This window comes from Pezoporus flaviventris, unplaced genomic scaffold (assembly GCF_033815535.1).
Source record: "Pezoporus flaviventris isolate CSIRO_AGI_PZ_B2104156 unplaced genomic scaffold, CSIRO_AGI_Pfla_v1 ptg000013l, whole genome shotgun sequence".
Classification (NCBI taxonomy): Eukaryota; Metazoa; Chordata; class Aves; order Psittaciformes; family Psittacidae; genus Pezoporus; species Pezoporus flaviventris.
The window spans coordinates 22,303,264-22,325,000 of record NW_026892561.1 but is presented as its reverse complement, the minus strand read 5'-3'; the positions used below and the strand labels follow the sequence as shown (position 1 = coordinate 22,325,000).

At 44.4% G+C, this 21,737-nt stretch overlaps 1 protein-coding gene across 3 annotated transcripts in view; it reads left to right on the top strand.

The window, feature by feature from the left end:
• The window catches only part of CCDC50 (coiled-coil domain containing 50), a 45,105-nt gene that overhangs the window by 8,219 nt on the left and 15,149 nt on the right, over window positions 1-21,737 (top strand). For all 3 annotated transcript variants that reach the window (XM_061452140.1, XM_061452139.1, XM_061452141.1), the window contains exons 2-5: window positions 10,921-10,983; window positions 12,375-12,504; window positions 17,274-17,364; window positions 19,857-19,974. In XM_061452140.1, the coding sequence (XP_061308124.1) occupies window positions 10,921-10,983; window positions 12,375-12,504; window positions 17,274-17,364; window positions 19,857-19,974 (402 nt within the window). The remainder of the gene's footprint in view (window positions 1-10,920; window positions 10,984-12,374; window positions 12,505-17,273; window positions 17,365-19,856; window positions 19,975-21,737) is intronic.

The following is a 21,737-nucleotide window of genomic DNA, read 5'->3' as shown; positions in this document are numbered from 1 at the left end:
AATTTTTTTCTCCCTCTGTTCTGAAGTTAGCTATATTTATTGGGGTGCTGGCTGGTGGGATGGAGGGGGATTTATGTTCTGAATTCACCAGTGCCTCCTGGAGACTTTGGCAGGGCTGCTGGAAGTGGTGGAAGAGAGCAGGGAAGGACCTGGGAATTTTCCAAGCCGCCAGGGTGTTGCCTGTTTTTGTGGCATGCAGAGAGCACTGCTTTTTCATAGGACTATGCTCTCCTGCAGGCGATTCAGTCGGAGCACCAGGTTTCCGAAGGAAGCTGATGCTGGGAAGAGGCAGGGCTCTCCTGATCTTATTTGTAATGCTGGAGGGACTGGGTCCTTGGCTAGGGCTGCACAGCCCTGCCTGCATTCCTCAAATCCCTGATGCAAGGTGGAAAAGGCAGGTTTGCTTGGAGCTCTGATTGCAGTGCTCAGTTACCTGGTACTCCAGGCTGTTGGCATTGCCCAGAGCATCAGTTTTGGTCATGTAACAGGTGAACATGTTAGGTGAACTTTGTTTGTTCGTTTGTTTTTTATTTTAAGAAACTGTGAGAATGTAGTATCACCTGAAGGTGATTTACCTCCCAAAGCAAAAATCTTACTTCTGACTCATTTGGACCTCATTTCGTGATCTCAGAAAGGAGACTTTGAAAAGACTGCCAGCCTGCTGCATCTTCCTTGTGCTTTGAAATGCACATGAGCTGTGGGCACACATGCCACAAAATAGTTTGCTCCAGGTTAATGCTGGGATTTCTGCCTCCTTGCCCATCTGGCCCTGGAGGCCAGGGACTTAATTTTACTGTCTAATGCCTCTGTTTTAAATCTGTAGTTGCTCTGAGGGCAGCGTGCCAATGCAAGGCTGTGACAGGAAAGGGGACATGTATTGTTACTTCTGCAACTTCACTGATTTGTGACTCTTGTAGATGGATGTGAAGGTTTGTCTGATCTGGGGCCAGCTTTGGTACTTTGTGTTCTCCAGAACTGACTAATGAACCTGGAGAACTTAAATGGAGGAAGTGCAGGGTGGGGAAAAGAAAAGAGTACCCTTAAGGAGCTGGCAGGACAAGGAAAAGGGGTTGTGAAACAAAGCAGAGCATCCTCGGTTGGTTAGGTAGAGGAAGGTTGTTCTCACAGAGCAGATTTGCAGTGCTGGCAGCAGCTGAACAGGTGGCAGACAGGAGTCCTAGAAGCTGCCTTTCTAGGAAAAGTAAGCTGATGGAATCTCCAAGAATCAGAGCTCGTTGCAGGATTGGTTCAGACATCCCTAGCTTCAAACTCAGCAGCTGGCCACATTTCCAGCAAGCTTGGGAGACTGCTCTGAGGCCCATCCTGTTGGAGCTTTGTTTCTCTTGGTACCTCATCTGAATAAATCAAACCTAGTTTGTTCATGTGTGCACTGATGTTGTGGTCCATCTTTCCATCTGCAGCTCTGGTTTAGCTACTGTCTCAGGCTAGGCTTGGTTTTTCACCCGAAGCCTGAAAAGAAAGCGGCACCTCTGAGGGAGGCTTTCTTCGGCTTGTTCTCTCCGGAGATGATTGTTCCTCCATATGACTGTGGGCCTCTGTGGTGTAAAACCACATTGTGAGGTTGTGAGAGGAGCTGGAACCTTTTCTTTTTTTTTTTTGAGCTTGGCACCTTCTGCATGGGCATGAGGCTTCCACCATTCAGCCTTTCTTAAATAGTCATCAGACTGAGTCAGTGTGTGAACTTGTATCAGAGGGGCATTGAGAGCTCCCTTTCTGAATCCCTTGTATTTTGCTACATTTTACATTATCTTCTAGGATTAAGCTGGAGCAGAAGCCTGGGAGAGCTGACACTTTGAATTATCTCCGTTCCCAGCTGCCAGCCTGTCTCTCTGGAGCTGCTGTGTGAGCTTATTCACCACAGCCTCAAACTGAGGGCTTTAGAAATGCTAGTGAGGCGTCCAGAGTGCCATTGCTCCTGAAAGCTACCCTGAACCACAAATTGGACCTGCCAGCTCTCTGCAGAGAAACTACTGAACTGAGCAAGGGATTTAGGTTTGTATTTAGCAGAGAACAGAAGTTTTGGGAAATTCAGCATGTCTTTCTAAGAGTTCTGTAATGTAAAATTGCCTAAAATGCTGAAATAAAAGTTGAAATTAACAGATCAAAGCACAACATGGTGATCATCATTGAGATGGGTGTGGGGGAAGGGAGCCTGTATAGTGCAAATCTCTTGAGATGTAAACTCCATGCTTGAGCAGTTCTCTGAGTGGGTGGCTGTTTTGAGTTGTGCAAGAAAGGAAACTGTTTTTCTTTCCCCCCTCATTTACACCAGTTTAAATGAGTGGTGTTGGGTGTTAAAACTAAAACTGTCCTGACATCCTGTCTGCAAAAGAAATCAAGTCCTCCAGAAAAGGACAATGTCATATGATCTATGGGTTGCTGCTGAAGGCATGGTTTACAGCTACAGTAGTACTCATGGGGACACCTGTGAGCCAGGGATTTTAACTTCTTCTGGTGAAGGTAACTCCTGTTCCTCTCTCCAGTGATTTTTGTGGTGCTTTGCCTTTGGGCATAGTGAGGGTAAGCCAAACATGTTGGGTGCAGTGGTGTTTATTTTTCTGTGATCCATGGCTGGGAGGCAGTGGTGAAAGTTGATGGCTAGGAAAACTCCCTGTCTTTATTTTTGGTTGTTCATTTTGCACATTTGGTGTTAGCTGAGTCAGTTGAAGCTGTGTCAGATGCTGGAAAGGATGAACTACACAAGCAGCTTTCTTTTTAATTGATTATTAAGATTAACTTCCTCTACACACAGACTCAGTTATGTATCAGATACTATGAGTGAGATATGTGCTTGGCTGCCTGTGGTCTGGCAGCCAAGTCAACAATGACTCCTACACCTGGGTCGGGGCAATCCCAGGCACAGCTATAGGTTGGGCAGAGAAGAGATTCAGAGCAGCCCTGCGGAGAAGGACTTGAGGGTGTTGGTCGATGAGAAAATGAACATGAGCTGGCTGCAGTGTGCGCTTGCAGCCCAGAAAGCCAATCGTATCCTGGGCTGCATCGAAAGGAGCATGACCAGCAGGTCGAAGGAGGTGATCCTGCCCCTTTACTCTGCTCTTGTGATACCTCACCTGCAGTGTTGTGTGCAGTTCTGGTGTCCTCAACATAAAAAGGACATGGAACTGTTGGAACAAGTCCAGAGGATGGCCACGAGGATGATCAGGGGACTGGAGCACCTCCCGTATGAAGATAGGCTGAGAAAGTTGGGGCTGTTCAGCCTGGAGAAGAGAAGGCTGAGTAGAGACCTCACAGCAGCCTTCCAGTATCTGAAGGGGGGCTATAGGGATGCTGGGGATGGACTCTTCATTAGGGACTGTAGTGATAGGACAAAGGGTAATGGGTTAAAACTTAAACAGGGGAAGTTTAGATTGGATAAAAGGAAGAAATTCTTTCCTGTTACAATGGTGAGGCACTGGAATGGGTTGCCCAAGGAAGTTGTGAATGCTCCATCCTTGGCAGTGTTCAAGTCCAGATTGGACAGAGCCTTGTGTGACATGGTTTAGTGTGAGGTGTCCCTGCCCATGGCAGGGGGATTGGATCTAGATGATCTTAAGGTCCTTTCCAACCCTAACTATTCTATAATTCTATGACTTGGCTGGTTGTCAAACTACCTGAGCCATATCTGACCAATATATCTACCTTGAGGTTTTTATACCTGTCCACATGGATATTGCTGTTGGGTACACAGTGCAGTGGCTGAGCTCACCAGTGACTGTTTGGGTCTAGGCAGTCCAGGTCACTCAAGAAAGCTACAGAGATACTAGTATTATTAGCCTGACAGGTAATGGCTTACGGACATTAGCATATTGTGGCTTCTGCACCTGATTTAAAGTGGGGAAAATACTGTATATATTCAACTCCTCAATGCACAGGCATTTCTGGAATAGGAGGCAGCAGCTGTAGCAGCAGTGTTGGCTATAAGACTGCAGGGTTTTGGAAAGTTCTTGTGGCTCAAGAATACTTCACATCTGGGGACTCAGCTGGACCTGGCTGAAAAGGCTGAATTTTCAAAGAATGGATGCTGGTACTCAATGCCATTTTCAAGTATGTCTGTATGTTCAAGCTCGAGCAAAGGCTTGGGGAAGGGTGGTGTCAACTCAGCATTTTCTTCTGGAAGTTAAAGACATGGTCTTTAACGTTCTTTGTCTATTGGTTGTGTTTTAACCTTGAGAGGTAAGAAGAGTTGCTCTTACTTAGATTGCAGATGAAGTGATACAGGGTGCGATTATCGAATGATGAAAAAGGTGGCAGCCTTCTGTAATAAAGGCAGAATGATAAATTTTTATAAATTTCTGTGGCTGGGGTATGCTCAGAGACGACCTTTTGAGGTCCCTTGTGGTACTGTTTTTTGTGATCTTGGTCATCTCCAGCTTCCTGTTTATACTGTGCAAGCCCATCACCTTCTGCACTGAGGTATTCAGCAGATGTGCTCTCAGCTTGAGGACCGCTCCGTGGTGCTGTTTGCAGGCTTGTTTACTGAAGTATGTCAAACTAGTAGCTTCAGAGAGGGCATTCTGTGAATGCTGCTGATTTCTATTTCAAGACAGGCTAAAAAACAGACCTATGTTCTAAGAATTTGGTTCCAAAATATATGTAGTCTTCCTTTGTAAAGCATTGTTAGGCATGTGAGAGCTTATTGTTGGAGAATGGTGCAGATAGAGCCCAAACCTCTCATGGCCTTGACCTCAAGGCATTAGCTTAGAGCGGAGAGGATAACTGTCTTCCCAAATCCCAAACTGTTCTTAGTTTCCAAGCCAAGACTGCCATTAAAACCCCTATGGTTGTTCAACGGTTTTTGAAAATTTTTTTTTTTTTTTATTTTGCAAGTTTACACTGTTGAGAATTAGGCTGAGACCCCTCAGTTTGGCTCCTCATGGGGCTGCCCAGTTTCTTTATACTGTCTCATAGCTCCCAGCTACGTGAGATACTCTGGTGCTGTATCTGAGAAGCAGGAATTGTTCCCTTCCCCAGGCAGCCCTGCCCTCCGCCTGGGAGCCACCTTCTCCCTGTGCAAGTTTCCTGATGTCCTTGGCACGGATGGTGCCTGGTGAACAAGGTCATCGGAATGCTGTGTGTGTAACTGCAGCTGCAGCAGCTGAGACATGTCTTGGCCAGCCCAGCATCCCTGTGTGGTAGCAGGAGCTTAGTAATCTCCGGGTGTGATGGGAGAGGCAGGACAGAAATGAGGCGTGCTGAGATCAGGCCATGTATCTCGCAGAGCAGTGTTGCTGGGGGTGAGAAGAAATGTCCAATTTTGCATGTTTCCTCTGGAAGCTGCCCTCAGGGCAGCCTCTCACCTTCAGCTGGTGGCTGCTTGATCATGTTGGCTTCATTTCAAGGAAACAGTTGGCAGATTTTTGTAGAGTTTACCTGGCTTGGAGTGGCCTGGCCAGTCCCTGCTGGTAAGTCTCCATGAGGTGTCTCCTTGTTTTCTAACCTGCAGGGATCTTCATAACATCTTGAAACTGCTGACTTGTAACAGGCTGCAGTTGCTGCTTGCCACTTAATTTGTCAGCTCTGTAGGCCATGAAAAGTGATTTTTAGCTGATGAAGCTTTTTTTTTTCCCTATGTCACTTTTATCTTTCCTCTCCCTCCTGGCCTTCAGTTCAGGGTTCAAAAACTGCAGATGCTCTAAACTAAGCATGACTCACACTTTCTAGTTTATTTTGTGAATTATCCCACATGTGATGCTGACGGGAAAATGTTGGGAATGAAGGAGGTGGGGAGTAAGAGATGTTTTTTAAGACTCAAAGGGAAATGCTTGGGGCATGCATGTGTGGTTCCTGGGTCATTTAAGTAGATGATGTTCCAGAGCACGTGAACCAAGGGGACCCTTTGGGCCTTAGTGGATGTCAAAAGTCTATTACTTCAGGCAGAAGTGGGGAGTGTATTTTGCTGTAAGCCTTGCTTGTGAAGCTAGTGGGCTTTGACCTCTTGTAGAGACAGTACACATTCATACCACCCATTCCTTGATGTTACCTGCCTCTTTATCACACACCTAAGCATTGCCAGCACCATCTAAGGCTCCTGCGTTGTGGTTACCTCACTTTCTTTGAAGCAGTTTAGTGTTAAATGCTGAGCCAGGGAGCTGGAGAAAGCTAGTGAAGCAGATGACAGAATATGAAAAGGTTATTTAGTGAATTTTTTCCAATTTGTTATACCTTATCTTGGCCATAGAGGCCAGGCTTGCAACTGTGCTTGCAAGAGCCTCGGATGCACTGGTGCTTAGAGAGACGTATTTTCAGGGTGAACTCCTCCCAGTGGAGAAGACGTGTACTTGGAGCTTGCAGAGAGGCTCTTCAGGATCCCCTTTTCACGCCACTGCATGAATTTTGCAGCCCACCACTGCTGCAAAGGATGATGCTTCCAGCCGTGCTTCTGCCCTCATCCGCCACTGCTGGCACCTCTGCTGTCTGTGGCAGCGGCTGGGATTCCTCGGCTGGCATTTCTTTTATTGACAGCTGTGCCAGAAGTGCAGATTCTTGGCCTGCTCCCTGGTGTGCCAAGGCAGATTGGCTTAATCAGACCATAGTAAACCTGTTGTTATGTTTCACACTTCACTGGACTTGCCTGTTGTAGCTGCTTGGATTGCACCCCTGCTGCTTGTTTGGCTCTCAGCCAGAGCCCAGGAATGGGAAGTCAAGTTAATTCACAGCAGTGAATGTAACATTAATCTTACCTTTCACTTTTTAGGTATACACTTAGGAAATAAGCGATAGATTTCCTTTCCTTTAAAGATGAAGCTTCTTAGAGAGGAGGAATTGCGAGTCTCTTGAGTTGTCATTGAACCATCCTATTTCTCAGCACAAACCCAGTGCACATAACCCTTCATAATGAGTGTGCTGGGGCCACACTGAGACTGGGCAGGGTTTGAAGACCAGCGCTGATGAAGCTTCATTTTAGACCATGCTTGGCTGGTCCACATCTCAAATTATTTCATAGTTGCCTCATTGTTGGGTATGTATGTTCAAGGATGGAGGGTTGGTTTCTTTGGCTTACTTGCAGCTATGATCATGCTTGACTCATGGGTGCTGGGTGAATTTTTGAGGGAATGCTCTGTGCTTGCCATCACCCCAAACTTGCTAGGGAGTTGCAGGTGTCCCCATCTCTTGCCACCTGGCTAGCTGACAGTGCTTCATTATATCTGTAATGGGTGTTCTCATCTTCCTTTCAGCATTGCTCTCAGGCTGATGAGACTGGGGAATAATGTGCTCTGATGAGTTGGAGGCAGCCAGCCCAGGCAAGTTTCTGACAGTGACAGAAGGTCTTGTGCTGCCCTGCCAGCAGCTTCAGCAGCACAAAGCAAAGGCTGTGTGCTCAAGCCATCCATTTGTGGGTTTGTAAGAGCAGCTTAATGGGAGTGCATATGCGGTCAGTTGGCTTCTTCAGCAGTCCATGCATGAATCCAAACATGTGAATCAAACCCTGGGCTTGCTGCTGCCACACCAGTTGCTCCATGCTGTGTCCTCTGTGAGATGGGGGCACCATGGAAGCCCAGACACTTGGGAGCTTCCAGCATCCAAGAGGTTAATAACCATCCTGCTTCCTTCTCTCTATAGTGGATCTTGATGGGATAATTATCACTGTTTAAAGGTATTCATGTCTAGGCTCTTCAACTTGGGGCATTGTCTCCACTTGCTTTTGTCCCTCTGTGCAGACAGGGTGGGTGGTGGTTTGGTGCAGCCTCAGGCCTGGTGCTGCTTGGCTGTATTAAGAGTGGTGCTGGATCTGAACTATGCTACTTTGGGTCCTGAGCTGGGAAGTGCAGGTGATGGTACCCTGTGCTGTACCTGCTTCCTGGTCCATGCAGTGAGCTCCAGGTGGCACACGCCGGTCCTGAAGAGCCAAAAATGCTCAGACATGGTCCTTGCTTTATGTCTCTGGCATACAGCAGCTTTTGTCTGGGGCCTGTAGGAAGAGAGGACCAGAGGAGTGTCTTTATTTTTGCTTGTTTGTTTAACTTTGGAGGCCCATGGACTACTTCAAACAGATCTCTGGAGGAGCAGCTAGAACAACACAAAAGTATATGCACTTGGCCTTTTGAGTCCATGCTTTCTTTAGAAAGTTTTTAGTGGCCTGTCAGTCCAAAAGGGTTAAGCAATCATTGCTATATTGTAGGACATAATCACTGGAGGAGATGAGACTTTCTGGGAGTTGTGCAAGACTGTCAAGCGCAGCAGTGTTCTACTACGGCCCTCCCACTTTCTTGCCTGTGTGCAAAGCATGTTTCTGTCAACATAGTATTTCACAAACAAATAGAGAAGTGTGTCTGGGTGTGGGTTGAATGGAGTAAAAAACCCTAAAGTCCTCCTCTGTGTGCTTCTCTGGGGAGGATGTAGGAAAGGTCTGCCGGAACATCGGCAGTGAGCAGCAAGGCAGAGTTCTTGAATAGCATAGGGCACAGAGCAGTGTATGAGCCTGTCCAGAGAGGAGTTGGGAAGGGCAGGGATGCCATAAGCATTTCTTACAGCAGCAATTTTTATGCAAAAATGGTGCAGCTCTGAAAAGCTCCCCCTTGTTCCTGTGCTGCCTGCTTTGTCTTACTAGTACAGCTGTTCAGGCAGCTGTGCAGTGGACTTGCTCAGAGACCCATTGCAGTTAAAAATAACACTTCCTCCCCCCCCCCCCCCCTTTTTATTTTTGTAACTATTAGGAGCAAGTGCTGCTTCTTGAATATGTGGTGGGAAAAGCTCACCCTAGATTTAGACAGACTGTGGCTTTGTACTGAGGTGTTTTACCTTAGCTCTGAACTGACAGCAGGGCTCAAACCTTCAAGTTGGTTGTCCCCTTGCAGGAGGCCAGATGATGACTGTTGTAAGCAAAAGGTGGTCGTTCCACAATTGTACTATGTAGCTGAAGTAGTATTAGGGACCACAGAAATAAAGTCTCTATGGGCAAGATCCCCTTGCCCTATCCCATAGAAAAAGTTCATGACCACCAAGTGCCCTGGGTGTGTCACCTGTAAAGTAGCATTGCTGCCTGCAACTGGGCAGCGGCTTTGCCAGATCTATGGCTGAAGGCGTTTGTTTGTTTATATACATATGCCCACTGGAAGTGTTTCAGTGCTATTTAGTGGTTTTTATCCTCTTTCCTTTTTTTTAAAAAGAGTTGCAATAAAAAAAACCCAAACAAACAAAACATAACAAAACCTTAATTGCACCATCCAGAATTGTACTTGCTAAAAGTGAGTCACTGTAGTCTTTGTCCTCATCTCCACCTTGCTGCTTCTCATTCTCCTTTCCCGAAGCACTGCTCTTGCTGTTGGGAGCTTTTGTCATCTCTAAAACACCCTTAAATGCAGAAAGACTCAACAAAAATTCTGTTGAAAATGCTTTATTTTTTTTATCATATATCTGACCTCTTAGTGTACACAAGTAGAAACTCTTCTAGATATTTTGTGAAGATACCTGAGTGCAGAGGGACATCTCGATGCTTCTCCAGCAGAGCATTTGCATCAGTGCAAGTAGAGGGAAGGCTTGTTGGACTGTGGCTTGGGAAGATGCGGCTGTCATCTTGTTTCCTTGTATTTTCCACTCTTTGCAGTGATGGAAATGTTTTATCTTCTCTGAACCCTTTTCATAAATGGATTCTTCATAAATTCTCCATGTAGTTTTGGTACATTCTGGGGTGTTTGGGGTTATTTTCACATTCTCTTCTAGGCTGTCACTGTGCTCTGTTACAGAGAAATCGTAAGCTTCCCTGGGGGGGTTTCCTAGGGAGCCCACTGGCAGTGTGCTCCCTCTGCAGCTTTGGAAGGACCTTGTAGTTCTCTGCTTTGTGCCTTATGTTCCAGATGGGGCATACTCCCCTCTCAGGTCATGTTGAGCTGCTCAGCTTGTCACATTGAGGGAAACACAAGTGACAGACCACTCCAGTGTAAATTTTTCATTGCATCTGCCTTAAACTCCCCTTGAAGCAGACAGTAGCCCTGTGTATGGCAGATGTGTGGAGCGGGGCCCCATCCTCCAGTCTGGGGGACACAGGGCACAGTTTGTTCTTTGTTCACTGAGAAGTTAATGTGCACCTATCACCAAAAGGCTGAACTAGGTACTGTGCATGTCCTTCTGTCCCAGTGTATATGTGACTTGTGTTTTGTTGACCTGCTGCCTATCATAACAAGTTAAAAATAAGTACTGGTGTTTTTCTACAGTGTGAGTAGATCATTCCTTTGAAAGTTCAGATGTGAAAGTGATAGGCATTGGCAAAAATTGCTGCTTTCAGACTGATGCCAAAGAGAGGTCGTCACCTTCCTGTTCAACTTGTTTCTGGGTTGTTTTCAGCATCTTTTAAGAAGCTGTGCTTATCCCTGCTGTTAATACTGTGGTTGATCCCTTATCTGGGTTCTAGGTACAAATCCAGTATCTGCACTTGAAAAACAGATCAATGAAGCTTACAAAAGACAACTGTAAAATGATGCCTGAGCTGGTAGAAATGCCTTGCAGTGAGATCCTTGGAGTTCAGTCTGCTCCACTCTAGACAGGTGACAGTGTGCATGTGCCTTTGTGCAGAGAAAATACTATTCCTGGACTTTTAACATGGCAAAGAAAGCCATAGTAAGCACAAAACCTTGTTGTTGGTTTAAGTTGAACACAGTCAGTGCATCGGTATAAGTCTGTGTGGAATACAGGGGTTTTTAATCCAGTGGCAATTCTGGTCTTGAGCTAAAGAAGCAGAGGTGGAGGGGAGAGTGGAGAAGGCTTTTTATGCAAACAGGGATGAAGAAGTATATGCATGCAAAAATAGCCACAAGGAGAGGGAAAATAGACCAAGTCCAGACCTTGGCTGGTAGAAAGTATGTCAGGAATCTCTGCGTATGTATGCTCCCCTGACACAGCTTTTTTGATACTTTCTTTTTTTGGTCCTGATGCTAATTCTCTTGTCTTTGTTTCCCTGTCTAGTGTGTCGAGACTTTGCTATTTTGGAAGATCATACTTTGGCCCACAATTTACAGGAGCAGGAGAGTAAGTAAAAATGATCTTTGGAACAAACTGAAACATTTTCCCCAACAGATACGTCTTTGGTTTTGTTAAGAAAAATCCTCTTTTCTTTCACTTTTTGCTAAGAAAAACCTTTCTTGCTTTGATTTCATTTTTCTTCTTTTTAATGGAATCCAGATTATTATTACTGTCTTCACTGTCCTGTAACAACACTCTGTTTTGTGTCCCAGTTCATGTTGTCCCCTAGAGATACAACCTCCTGTTGTACCTAGAGAGTTGTATTTCATGTTTTAATTTTGTGCTCTCTTTTGAGATTTGAGTTTGTTTATGCTGTTCATGATAAAACTGCATGTGGGAGTGCACTTGAGGTTTTGTTGCTGTGCACGTTTTTTAGAAACGACTAGCAATTTTGGAAGCTTCAAGTTTTATAGACTGACCTGAAATGCAACCAGAAGAGGTCTGTTTATGTACTTATTTTACAATTGCTAGTGCTTGCCTTTTGAAAGAAAGCTTCCTTTTAAGACGCTTTGAGGTAGAGCAGCTCTACATTACAAGGGTTTAAAAAGGAGGAAAAAAAGTACAGCCAGAAACTTAGAAGTGGCTGGTGATTTTTTACATATTTTCTTTTTTTAACTTGCTTATCTGTTACTTCGGGTTATGTTTGCATTGCAGCTTCTGGTGTGGTGGCCTCTCTAATCTGCTTTGCTGGGTGCCAAGACCATTGGTATCTACCATTGCTAGGTGCTAATACCATTCCAGCTACTCTGCCAAGTGTGTAGCTTGCACTGAAGTTCTGCCCTTGCTGCTGGAACCTGAGAACACTGAATTAAAGATGGCTCTCTCAGCTGCTGCTCACATTGCCATATTTTCTTGCAGTCAGTATCCATGTATGGTAAAGGATTCACTATAGTACTTGGTTGCTCTGTTACTAAATATAAAGGTAATGAGATTCTGGAAACGATTATGTTGAGAGTAAGAAGAGTTTCTTCCTCCAGAGGGTCTTGAGAACAAATTACCAAAGCATCCATCAGAGGTGGTTTAGGTTCAGCTCATCCTCACTGTCCTCTGGTGGTCCCTTCCAGCCATAATTTATTAATCTAGGATAATTTCCCATGGCCAGAAAATGAGATTCAGAGCCTAAAAAGCATTCCCTCTAAACCTGGATGTGCTGAAAATATGCAGATCTTGTTTTGGTAACACACATATGCAGCCCCCTCAGTGCTAAAATGAGGCAATCTTAAGCTGCTAGTGTAGTTTCAGTTCAGGACTTCCCCACCTTTAGACGTACTGCATGTTTCCCTGACAAGAACTGTCTTCCCTTTTGGCCTGGCATCTTCGTCCCACTTGCTTTGTCTCATTCACACCATAAAGTTCTGCAGGTTGATTTGGGGGTTCTTGTCTGTGTTTATTTCCAGTTGAGCATCACTTGGCAACAAATGTTCAGCGTAATCGTCTCGTGCAACATGACTTGCAGGTGGCCAAGCAACTGCAAAAAGAAGAGGATCTGAAAGCACGTGCTCAAATCCAAAAACACCAAAAAGACTTGTGAGTCTGGGATGGAGCTGCTGAAATGCTGGTCCTGTTTGGTCAGAGCACTGAAGTCAGCTGCTCTGAGTTTTGATTGACAGTATGTGGGGTACAGGTTGATCAGCCTTCTGTTTCCTTTTCCCTTTGGCTATCTGTTGCTGTAAAAGTATTGATACTACTAGGCTCTGGCATACAGTAATGAGAACAGGGTTGGGAGTAAGTGGTCCTGGGGCCAATCCTGGCTTAGTTTCTGTTGCCTGACCATGGGAAGGAGCCTTCCTGTTCTGCTCCCTGTGGGCAAATGGGGTAACTTGGCCACTTGCGTCTGTCTACCTTATCTATGGCTAAAGTCTGAGAAAGAAGAAATAACACCACAGAAATACACAGTGTTACAGTGAATTCTCTGTCTTGTGAAAATTGCACATATTGGTTTGTTTACATTGTGCTTCATGAGTGCTTTTGAGGGGCTCATGCTTGCGCTTGCAGATATTCCAGTGTGAAGTGACCTGGGAAGAGAGGCTTCTGCACCAGGGTGGAGATGGGTGTTGGGGTACAGGTCTTCTCCTGCAATCTCTGACTTGTGCAGCAGCTGTGGGAAGATGTTTATGGGTGTTCAGTTTGCTCTGTAGGTTTGCTCAGGCCCCACGCACCAGATCTGACCCTGTGGCCTGAGACTTGCCTTCGTGTGTGCCATGGTTCTTAAGCTGTGGAGGTGGTATAGAAATGAAACAGTGGCAGTGCAGGGGGAAACAAGCTGTGCTTTCCAACCCAGAGTGGATGTTAGTGCTTTTCTTTTCTAATTTTTTGTTTGTTTGTTTTGGCTTTTGGTTTGGGTTTTTTTGTGTGGTTCTTTTTGTGTGTGTGTTTGGTGTGTTTTGCTTCCCCCCAACTTAGTCTCTTGCAATGCAAGAGACAAATGGATCATGTGATAGGGTTCAGTCAGATCCCAGTGATGAGAGATGGGAAGATGGGGCTCCCTGCAAATGCAGGGTCTGCATGGCAGGATGCATCTCCCAGCGGGTGTGCTGCCTCTGGCTTGTGTCGTGCTCTGTGGTGCCACCCACCAGCTGCAGTTGGGTGGCTCATCTGGCAGAGACAGCGATGAAGTAGAAAAGCTCTGTATTGCAGATGTGTGAGATATAGGACTGGCTTCAAAGGAGCTGTTCCTAAAAGATCTGAAGTTGGGGCGTGACAGATCAGCCAGTGTTTTAAATGATCCCAGCATGCTCAGGCAGCACTGGGTAGATACATGTGTGTATCTGAAGTCTGTGCTTTCTTTCAATAATTTTGTCTTCATTACCAATTAGAGCTGTGAGCATGTAAGTGATAATATACAAATTAATTTTGCATGGCAGGGATGATTCCTTTGTGTTACTTGCTTGGGAACTGCAAAAATTTTCTTTTTGTAGGACTCTGAAGTGCTATTTATGAACTTTGTGGGCCAAGTTAGAGGCAGAACTGCTGATGAAAAACGTTGTGTCAGCAGCCGTTCTGCTCCTGAAAGCTTGAGCTCTTCTGCAAGGATAGTAAAAAAAAGTTGGAGGCATCCTTTTGTAATTGGATCTTTTTCTTCCTTAATTCTTTGTACGTTCCCACAGTCTTCTTTTGCAAGATCAGCATGTTCTGGCAACAAAATGATTTTTGCTGTTGTTGCTTTCCTTATCATCTAGGACAGTTTGACATTGAAAGGTGATCATAGGATTAAATGGGCAGAACTGGGTGGCCTTTAGAAACAGGGAACATAAAAAAGTTCTTCAAATTTATGGGCTTTCTTTTGTCTTTCAAATCCTAGATTCTCTCAGAAAGACTTTGTGAAGATAAATGAGGGAATAGAAATAACTTTTAGGAATTCAGGGAAGCATCAAACTTTTTTTCATGCTTCTTTAGAAACATCTCTCGCATCTAGATGAGCAATCTGTATGCTGCCAAGCATAGTAGCAAGGTTGCTAAAATAACTTTTGGAAATACTGTGAAAATATGCTCCTTCCTTGTTTCGCTTCCAGTGCTGTGATGGTTCTATTACACTAACATGAGCAGTTCCTTTAAACAGTTCCCTTAAACTTTTTAATTTCTTTTTTTTCAACTCCTCATCTGGCAACTGCTAGTTCCTGCAGCCAATGTGAATGGCTTCTAATCACACTGACTTTTTTCCTCTTTTCCCTAAACTGATGTAGAGGTTCCCTGACACTTTTAACACTCCTGGCTGCCCAGGAACAATGGGCATGTACATAGTAGTGGTGTTCAGGGATGATGATGTTTATGTTGCTCTGGCCAGTTTCTGGGGGCTGATGGGCACTTGAACTCACAATAAAGAAATTGAAGGACAAGAAGAGGACAAGAAGGGCAGTATTTTCTTATGCTCAGTCAAATTGAACCACTAGCTTATGTTGATTAACTAATCAAGTCTCAGTATTTACCACTGAGCAGTAAAACCCAGAATATGGTCCCCTGTTGCTGTTCAGTGGTTCTTAGAGATTGATATGGTGTATTCCAAGATGCATACCATCAGGAACAAGCAAATACTTCTGCTTTTGCATTACTTGTAGTATTCTTTGCTGTAAATGAAGAAGTGACCTTGTTGCCTTGGCTCTGAAAGATGATTAGCTGTTTTTTTTTTATCTCCTGTTTGTCTGCAACAAGATGTATTCTAAGCATTTAGCAAGTCAGTTGGAGCTGATGAACTTGGCACCTTAGCTCAGTTCACAGGTGTTGGGGGAACTGGAGATGTGCAGTGCCTTGATATGTCTGACCTTTCTAACTGATTTTTCTACCTGTATTCATGTCCTCTGAGACTGGGGTCATAAAGGATTTGCTCTCTTGGGCCCACTGACAGCCTGCTCCTCAGGATTTGCATATTCAGCTATTTTGCTGGGGACTGGTTCCCTGCTGGTGGCAGGTTTGCCAAGGTCCCTTTTTATATGGCAAGTTCAAGAACTAGATTTGCTGCTGCATGAGCTTGTGTGCCTTTGAACAGGCCTTTCTTTTAAGTGAAATACGTACAGGAACACACACAAAATGCCAGGTTTTATTACCTGGATAAGAGAACCTGATGTCTGAAGATATTTGACCTATTGATAATTCCAGCCCTACAGGCACTGAAATTCCTGAGTGCCTTTCAGGGTGTCTCTAGAGGTGAGTCAGTTTATGGATATGCGTAATTTTTTGTGAGTGTGGTGGTGTGGAAAATGGAAGGAAATGTTGTAACATTGACTTGGGATTCATATGTGCTTGGGGAAGGGTATATAAATAACATGCAGTACCTAGTTTCATGTCTGCTTCCTAGGAGCAGTTGACAGAAATAAAGAAGCTTCTTTTCCTTCCTGCTGCATGTTGCTTGTTGTTACCTATGACAAATTAGTTGTCTCTTAGTGGCATTTGTTCTGTAAACCCTCTTCTTGTTGCAGTGTCCTTCCTCACCACCCTAAGCCACTCTTCTGCTTCTCTCACTCCACTTTCTATAAAAGAAGGCTTCCTGGTGCCACTGACTGCTTCAGCCATACCACTTTGTCTGTTTTGCCACTGAAAGTGCTTGTCCGCACTTACTATTTTCCTGCACACATGTCCTAGACTCTCTTCCATTCCTTTTCCTCCAAGTCCACTAGGTCATTTATGCTGTGGTCCTTGCTCAAGCCTAGAACTAGTTGCTTCAGTCCACACAGCACAACTTTGACATACCTGAACCTGCTTCTCTTGAAATATTTGTTTGACTTCCATAATACACTCTTTGTAGTCTTCCCATCACCTATCTGATCATCATCAGTGTATTATTCAAAAGACAGTATACTAATAATTCAAGCTCTGCCTGCTGCTCTTCCCATTCTCCACTTCCTTCTGTGCCTTCCCTTGCAGTAGCCTTAATTGCAGTAACAGCTTAGATTGATTTTTCTGACCTGTTTAGAGTTAGTCTTTGGCTCAATTTCAACAGGAATGAAAAAGATAGTTCTTAATCTTTCTTCTCAAGTCCCTCAGCCCTTTTCTGGAACCCCTGGGCAGCCTGTTTGCTGGGCATCAGAGTGCACAGTTGAGTGTGACACAATTCTTGCAGATGCTTTCTGTATGACATCCCTGAAATATGGCCTTCCCAGTCTATCTGCACAGATGAAACTCTCATTTCATGTCTCAATTACTCCAGTATCTCTCTGTACCCAGTTAATACAATCTTGTGCTCCCACATCCACCCTGGCACTGCAACAATGGCTCTCTGATGCCTTGTTTTGATGCATGTCTCTCTCTTGCCTCTTGGCACCGTTTCTGCTTTTGTGTCTCATCCCACCACAGCAGCATTTCTCATTCATTACTGAACAGCCACCTCCAGCCTCCGCTTGGCCTATGTTCTTGCATTCTACTGTCAGCATTTCTGCACTTTCTCCCTCTTGGCTTTCATGTGAAGACCACTTCTCAGAAACGCCTGCATTAACCTAAACCCCTCCTTTGGCACCACATGCACGAAAACTCTTCAGCAGAATTAAAGACTGTTTGCAGACTCCTCTCTCTGCCTTGGCCTATCCTGTGGTACCTACTTCCTTTCTTAGGAAACTGGCAATGAATCTGTTTTCTCTTGCTTTATACTCTGTTTGTGAATGTTTTGAGACTGATTTTCTAAATTTGGCCAGCAGTAAGTACAGGGAGTTCTGGTCCCTGATGAGGATTCATAGGTTCTGTGCTAACACTAAGTAATAATTCTTCTGTATAAATTAAATGGGTTCTTTAGCTCCTTTATCCCTTTTTCCAGGCTGCTGATGCCTGTGACTTTAGCTGCCTATAATCCTTGTCTCCTTGCCTTCTAGAGAGCGACAGGACTGCGAGATTGCTCAGGAAATCCAAGTGAAGCTTGTGTTTGAAGCGGAGCAGCGCCGCAGGCAAGAGGAAAAAGATGAGGTAACCTTTAAAGCTGCAGGGATGGCAGGGCTATTTGTAGCAGCCCTTTCAGTGCAGGTATTTCTTCGTCATTAGCCACAGGGGCTGGCTTGCATGGTGTTAGGCCTGGTCTTCACAGATCTCTGCATGCACGTATATTTTGGGGAGTCCTGTTACAGCAATAAGGTACAGTCAATCCTTACACTCAAGGGTCACAAGAATTGTTGGTGCCAGTGGCCTTGCTAGAGAAGAGGGCAAGTAGTACACAAGAAGACAGGTACTACTTTTTGGAGAATCCTAGGTCCTGATTTGTTTGGTGCAAAGACTTCAGCAGAACCCTCAGCCCAGCCATCCATCTCTGGCTTCTCCATTACCTTACTTCATCTTTACATTAGTCTTTCACAGTCTGAACACTCTGTTGCAGTTTCTTGGTAGCAGATTGTTTTTGTGATTTCAGAATCACAAAACAACACTGCTGCTGTTGCTTGAGAGCAGGCAGTATGGGCTGTCCATGGATTTGGATTGATCACCTTATTGTGTCAGCCTGTCAAATTGGGTGTTCAAGAAAGCCACAGGGTGGAGGAGCACCCGTGTGAGCCTGGAGTGTGGCCCCATTTTGATTACAGATAGTTTCCTGAGAAGTCTGAGTAGTCTTAAGATGCTCAAGAGGCATCTGGTGGAATTTTCTGTATAGCACGATCTTGGATACAATACTGTGTCTCCTGGAAAAGCCTGAAATAAGAATCTGTCCTTACCTGACAGATGCCTCAGTTTGCTTGTGCAAGACCTCATTTTCTTCTTATTCTGTTAACTCCAAGCAAGTACTGAAAGGTTGCCTAAGCAGATGTGGAAGGTTTCCAAGAGAAGCTTGTGGTAACGGGGTAGAAGGAACACTGTGGGCTAAAGGATTTTTGCTGTAAGTGTGACAACCTCTCTGATTTTTATCAGGAAGACAGTCGGGGTACAATACTACTCATGTTGGCTATGGGAATTGCATCTTTCCTTCCTGCTTTACATAAAAAGCTGCTGGCATGTCAGCAGTCTGACAACAGGTCCTTGCAACTTGTCACACATGAGGGTGCAGTAGCTGCCCAGTGTGTACAATAGCTTTCTAGTATCAGTAGTGGCTAGTAATGTTATGCCAATGCTGTGGTTGAGGCAGATCCAGTCTGGTCTGCGGGGTTTTTAAATGAAGTACTAAGCCTACCTGCTTGTAAGTCCAGTTTGTAAGAAGTGGTTTGTGTGGATTTGCAAGTCCTGAGCTGTCTCAGTCCTGGAGATAATGTGCTTAAGCCCATATATTTATAGACCTACTGTATTTGCTAGAAGACATTAACCTTCTCAGTGGAAGAAAACTGGGGGCGGGGGGAGGTTGGGTTTCTTTCCTTTTTTTTTTTTTATTGGTAAAGAGCCTCTACAGGTTCTGCAAAAAAGTTGTCACTGAGCAGATCTGATCTGAATCCTGAAATAATAGTTTGCACTTGAACGCCAGTTCAGTGTCCTCCAGTGCTGGCTTCTTTGCTCTGGAGGGTGTTGATACTCTTAAGTTTGCATTTCAGTGATGCCGTTCCTGCCTGCAGTGTGCACTTTACATGCATGGCTCTGTAAAGGTCCTGAGGATTAGGGAAGCTTAAAGGAATAGAATCCAAAGGGCTAGCATACCCTCCTGCTGCTATCTTCCAGCTTTTCTTCCTCGCTTCAGACTAGTTCCACTGACTCAGCAAGCTTCTGGACCCTGGATGTGCAAACCTTAGGGAGCTGTTTGCTGTTGATGGGCCTTGTTGATCCATTAGTCATCTCAAAGGAAAACCAGTTGGGAAAATTGAGTGCTGTTCTCTTTGATGGCACATCTACCAAAACTGTGATAGAAGATATACATCTGCAGTCCCTGCAGCAGTCCTGCCTTGTACCTAGCCTGTTCCTCCTAATGTCCCTTTCGATTTTCTTTCCTTCAGCCTCTGTCTGTCAAACTGATTCATTTCCCTGCCTGGCATCTTACAATGCCTGTAAATTACAGCCAGTTTGAAGCAAGTTCATGACTTTCTCTGAGACCTTCTTCCAGTCAGAAGTAGCTTCAGCTGTAGACATTCTTTGCCTCTGATTTCCTGGTGTAGTCCAGGGTGAGGTCCAGTGCACTTGTGTGAGTAGGTGTGTGCTTGCTTGACTTTAAAATCCTTGTTGAAGGCCTGAGGTTCCACACACAATTCCTTCTGCCATGCTTTGGCCATTAGAGCTTTGCAGGCTTGTGTGCAAGTGGAACAAGAACCTGCAAGTCTGCCACAGTGCTGGAAGCTCAGTTAGTGGACCTGGGTGAGGTTGGATACTAGTTGCTGAGATGCTCCCTTGTCTCAACTGCTAAGTTGGAACTCATCCAGCCCAGGGATTGAATTTCAGAGTAACCCTGTTTAATTTTTCAGACAGGATTTTTGTAATTGAGTTAAGAATTTGAATAGAAGCATCTGGAGACATATTTTAGGAGGAAACGTGATCTCTGTTTCCTTTCATCTCTGCAGGACATTGCCCGTCTTCTACAACAGAAAGAACTGCAAGAAGAAAAAAAGTGGAAGAAGCACTACACAGAATCCCAGAGACACACAGGCTATGAAGATAGCTATTATGCAGAAAATGGAGGTATGTTTCTGCTAGATAAGAGAATCAAGATCATGGCAGTATAGGTAAACCTGGTGATCTGGCAACTCTGTTTAGGAGACTTCGCTTATCCTACAGTTCTGCATTCAGCACTGTAGCATTGCATCAGTTTTCAGGGTCAAGATCAGGCTTTTATACAAGAATCAAGAGATTTTAAAAAAAAGCCCCAGAAAAACAAAAAACAAACAAACCATAGGACAAAGCAGAGAAGGCAAATTTGTAATTTTCTATGTCCTAGAAGGTGGCCTAAAGCACAGGGTTAGGGTGTGTGTATGTGCAAGCACACATACACATGCATGTTTTAAAATGGCTTGTGGAAAAAAGACAATAGCTGATAAACCAGTTACTTACGTGTAACCCCACAAGCATTACAAGTGGAACGCCACTTGTACAACCCCCACAAGCAGGGGGAAAATGCGGACACAATTCCGTGCCTGCATTTGAAGAGTAACAGTTTCAAGTGCTCATCTGTGATGCTGGCACAACTGCATAAACGAATAAATGCTCGGTCATGGATCAGCCTTTCAAAACTCCGTTCAGGTATGTATCCAAGCTTTAAAATTAGCACAACTGCTTTGGATGACTTACTGAATAACAAGGTCATCTCCACAGAGTGTCTTTGCTGTGATTATCATCTGGGACTGTACATTGCAGAAAAAATATGACCCACAGTGCTGTATTGCTTTCTCTTGGCCAGCTTTTATAATTGAATACAGACCTTCTTTAAACTGGGAGGAGAGAATCAGGGTATGTTTAATTATGCTGCAATTAGGGATGGCTTTGCTGTGCACTGGTGGTGGTTCTTGTGTTCTTTCTTAAAAAAAAAGTGTGGTGGGGAAAAGATGGGCTGCTTTTAACTAACAGATTGTGAAGATGAAGATCAGTCCTCTTATTTCTTATTTTAACATCAACGCCATTGGTATCTTATTTTAACATCATTGCTGCTGCTGGTTTTAAATGACTTTTATTTGACCTTACGCAAAATATTTTCATTTCAATTGGGAAGAGGTTCAAGGATGGCCAAGAAAACACAAAGCACAAGTGCAAACCAGTAACCAAGTGGAAATTTCATGACCATGTGTACAGAGCTGGGAAAGACTTTGATCTGGGAGTTTTATGGTGAACCCACACTCCAGCTTTTCAGGATTAAATTATTCAAGTCCCTGAAAAAATACGATATAGATAGTAGTGTTGCCATGTGGAGATGGTAGTACAGCATAGATTCTTGTAACAGAAATCAGTTGACAAAAGCCTATGCCTCTTTGAATTGAGACTGTGATGCGGATTTGGATAGCAGGATATCTTGTGGGTCTGAGTCTTTTCTTCCTGCAGTAATCTGTAGTCTTGGAGGTGAGGTAGAAGTTGTTTTGCCTGGCCATTCAATAGTAGTGCTGCTCTTGATCCATGCTCCTTAAAAATAAAAAAGGACTATAGTGGATTTTGGTGCTTGGATTCTATTGGTCTGGAACCTCTTAAATACTTGAGCAGCATTTGATTTGGCTTCAGCATCCTTGGTTTGTATTGTCCTCATTATTTGTGAACTTCAACAAAAAAAAGCCTTTTTGTTTGGGTTTTAGTCTGCTCTTGAGACTGAATAAAAATTTCTCCACATCCAGGAAGTATGTGGATTAGGGCTAGTGCTCCAAAGCAATGTCGGCTCTTAAAAACTATAAAAATAAACATGAAGAAAGGCAGAGTTCCTCCCTTCCAGAGTGTCTATGCCATGAAAAACATTTCTCAATTTG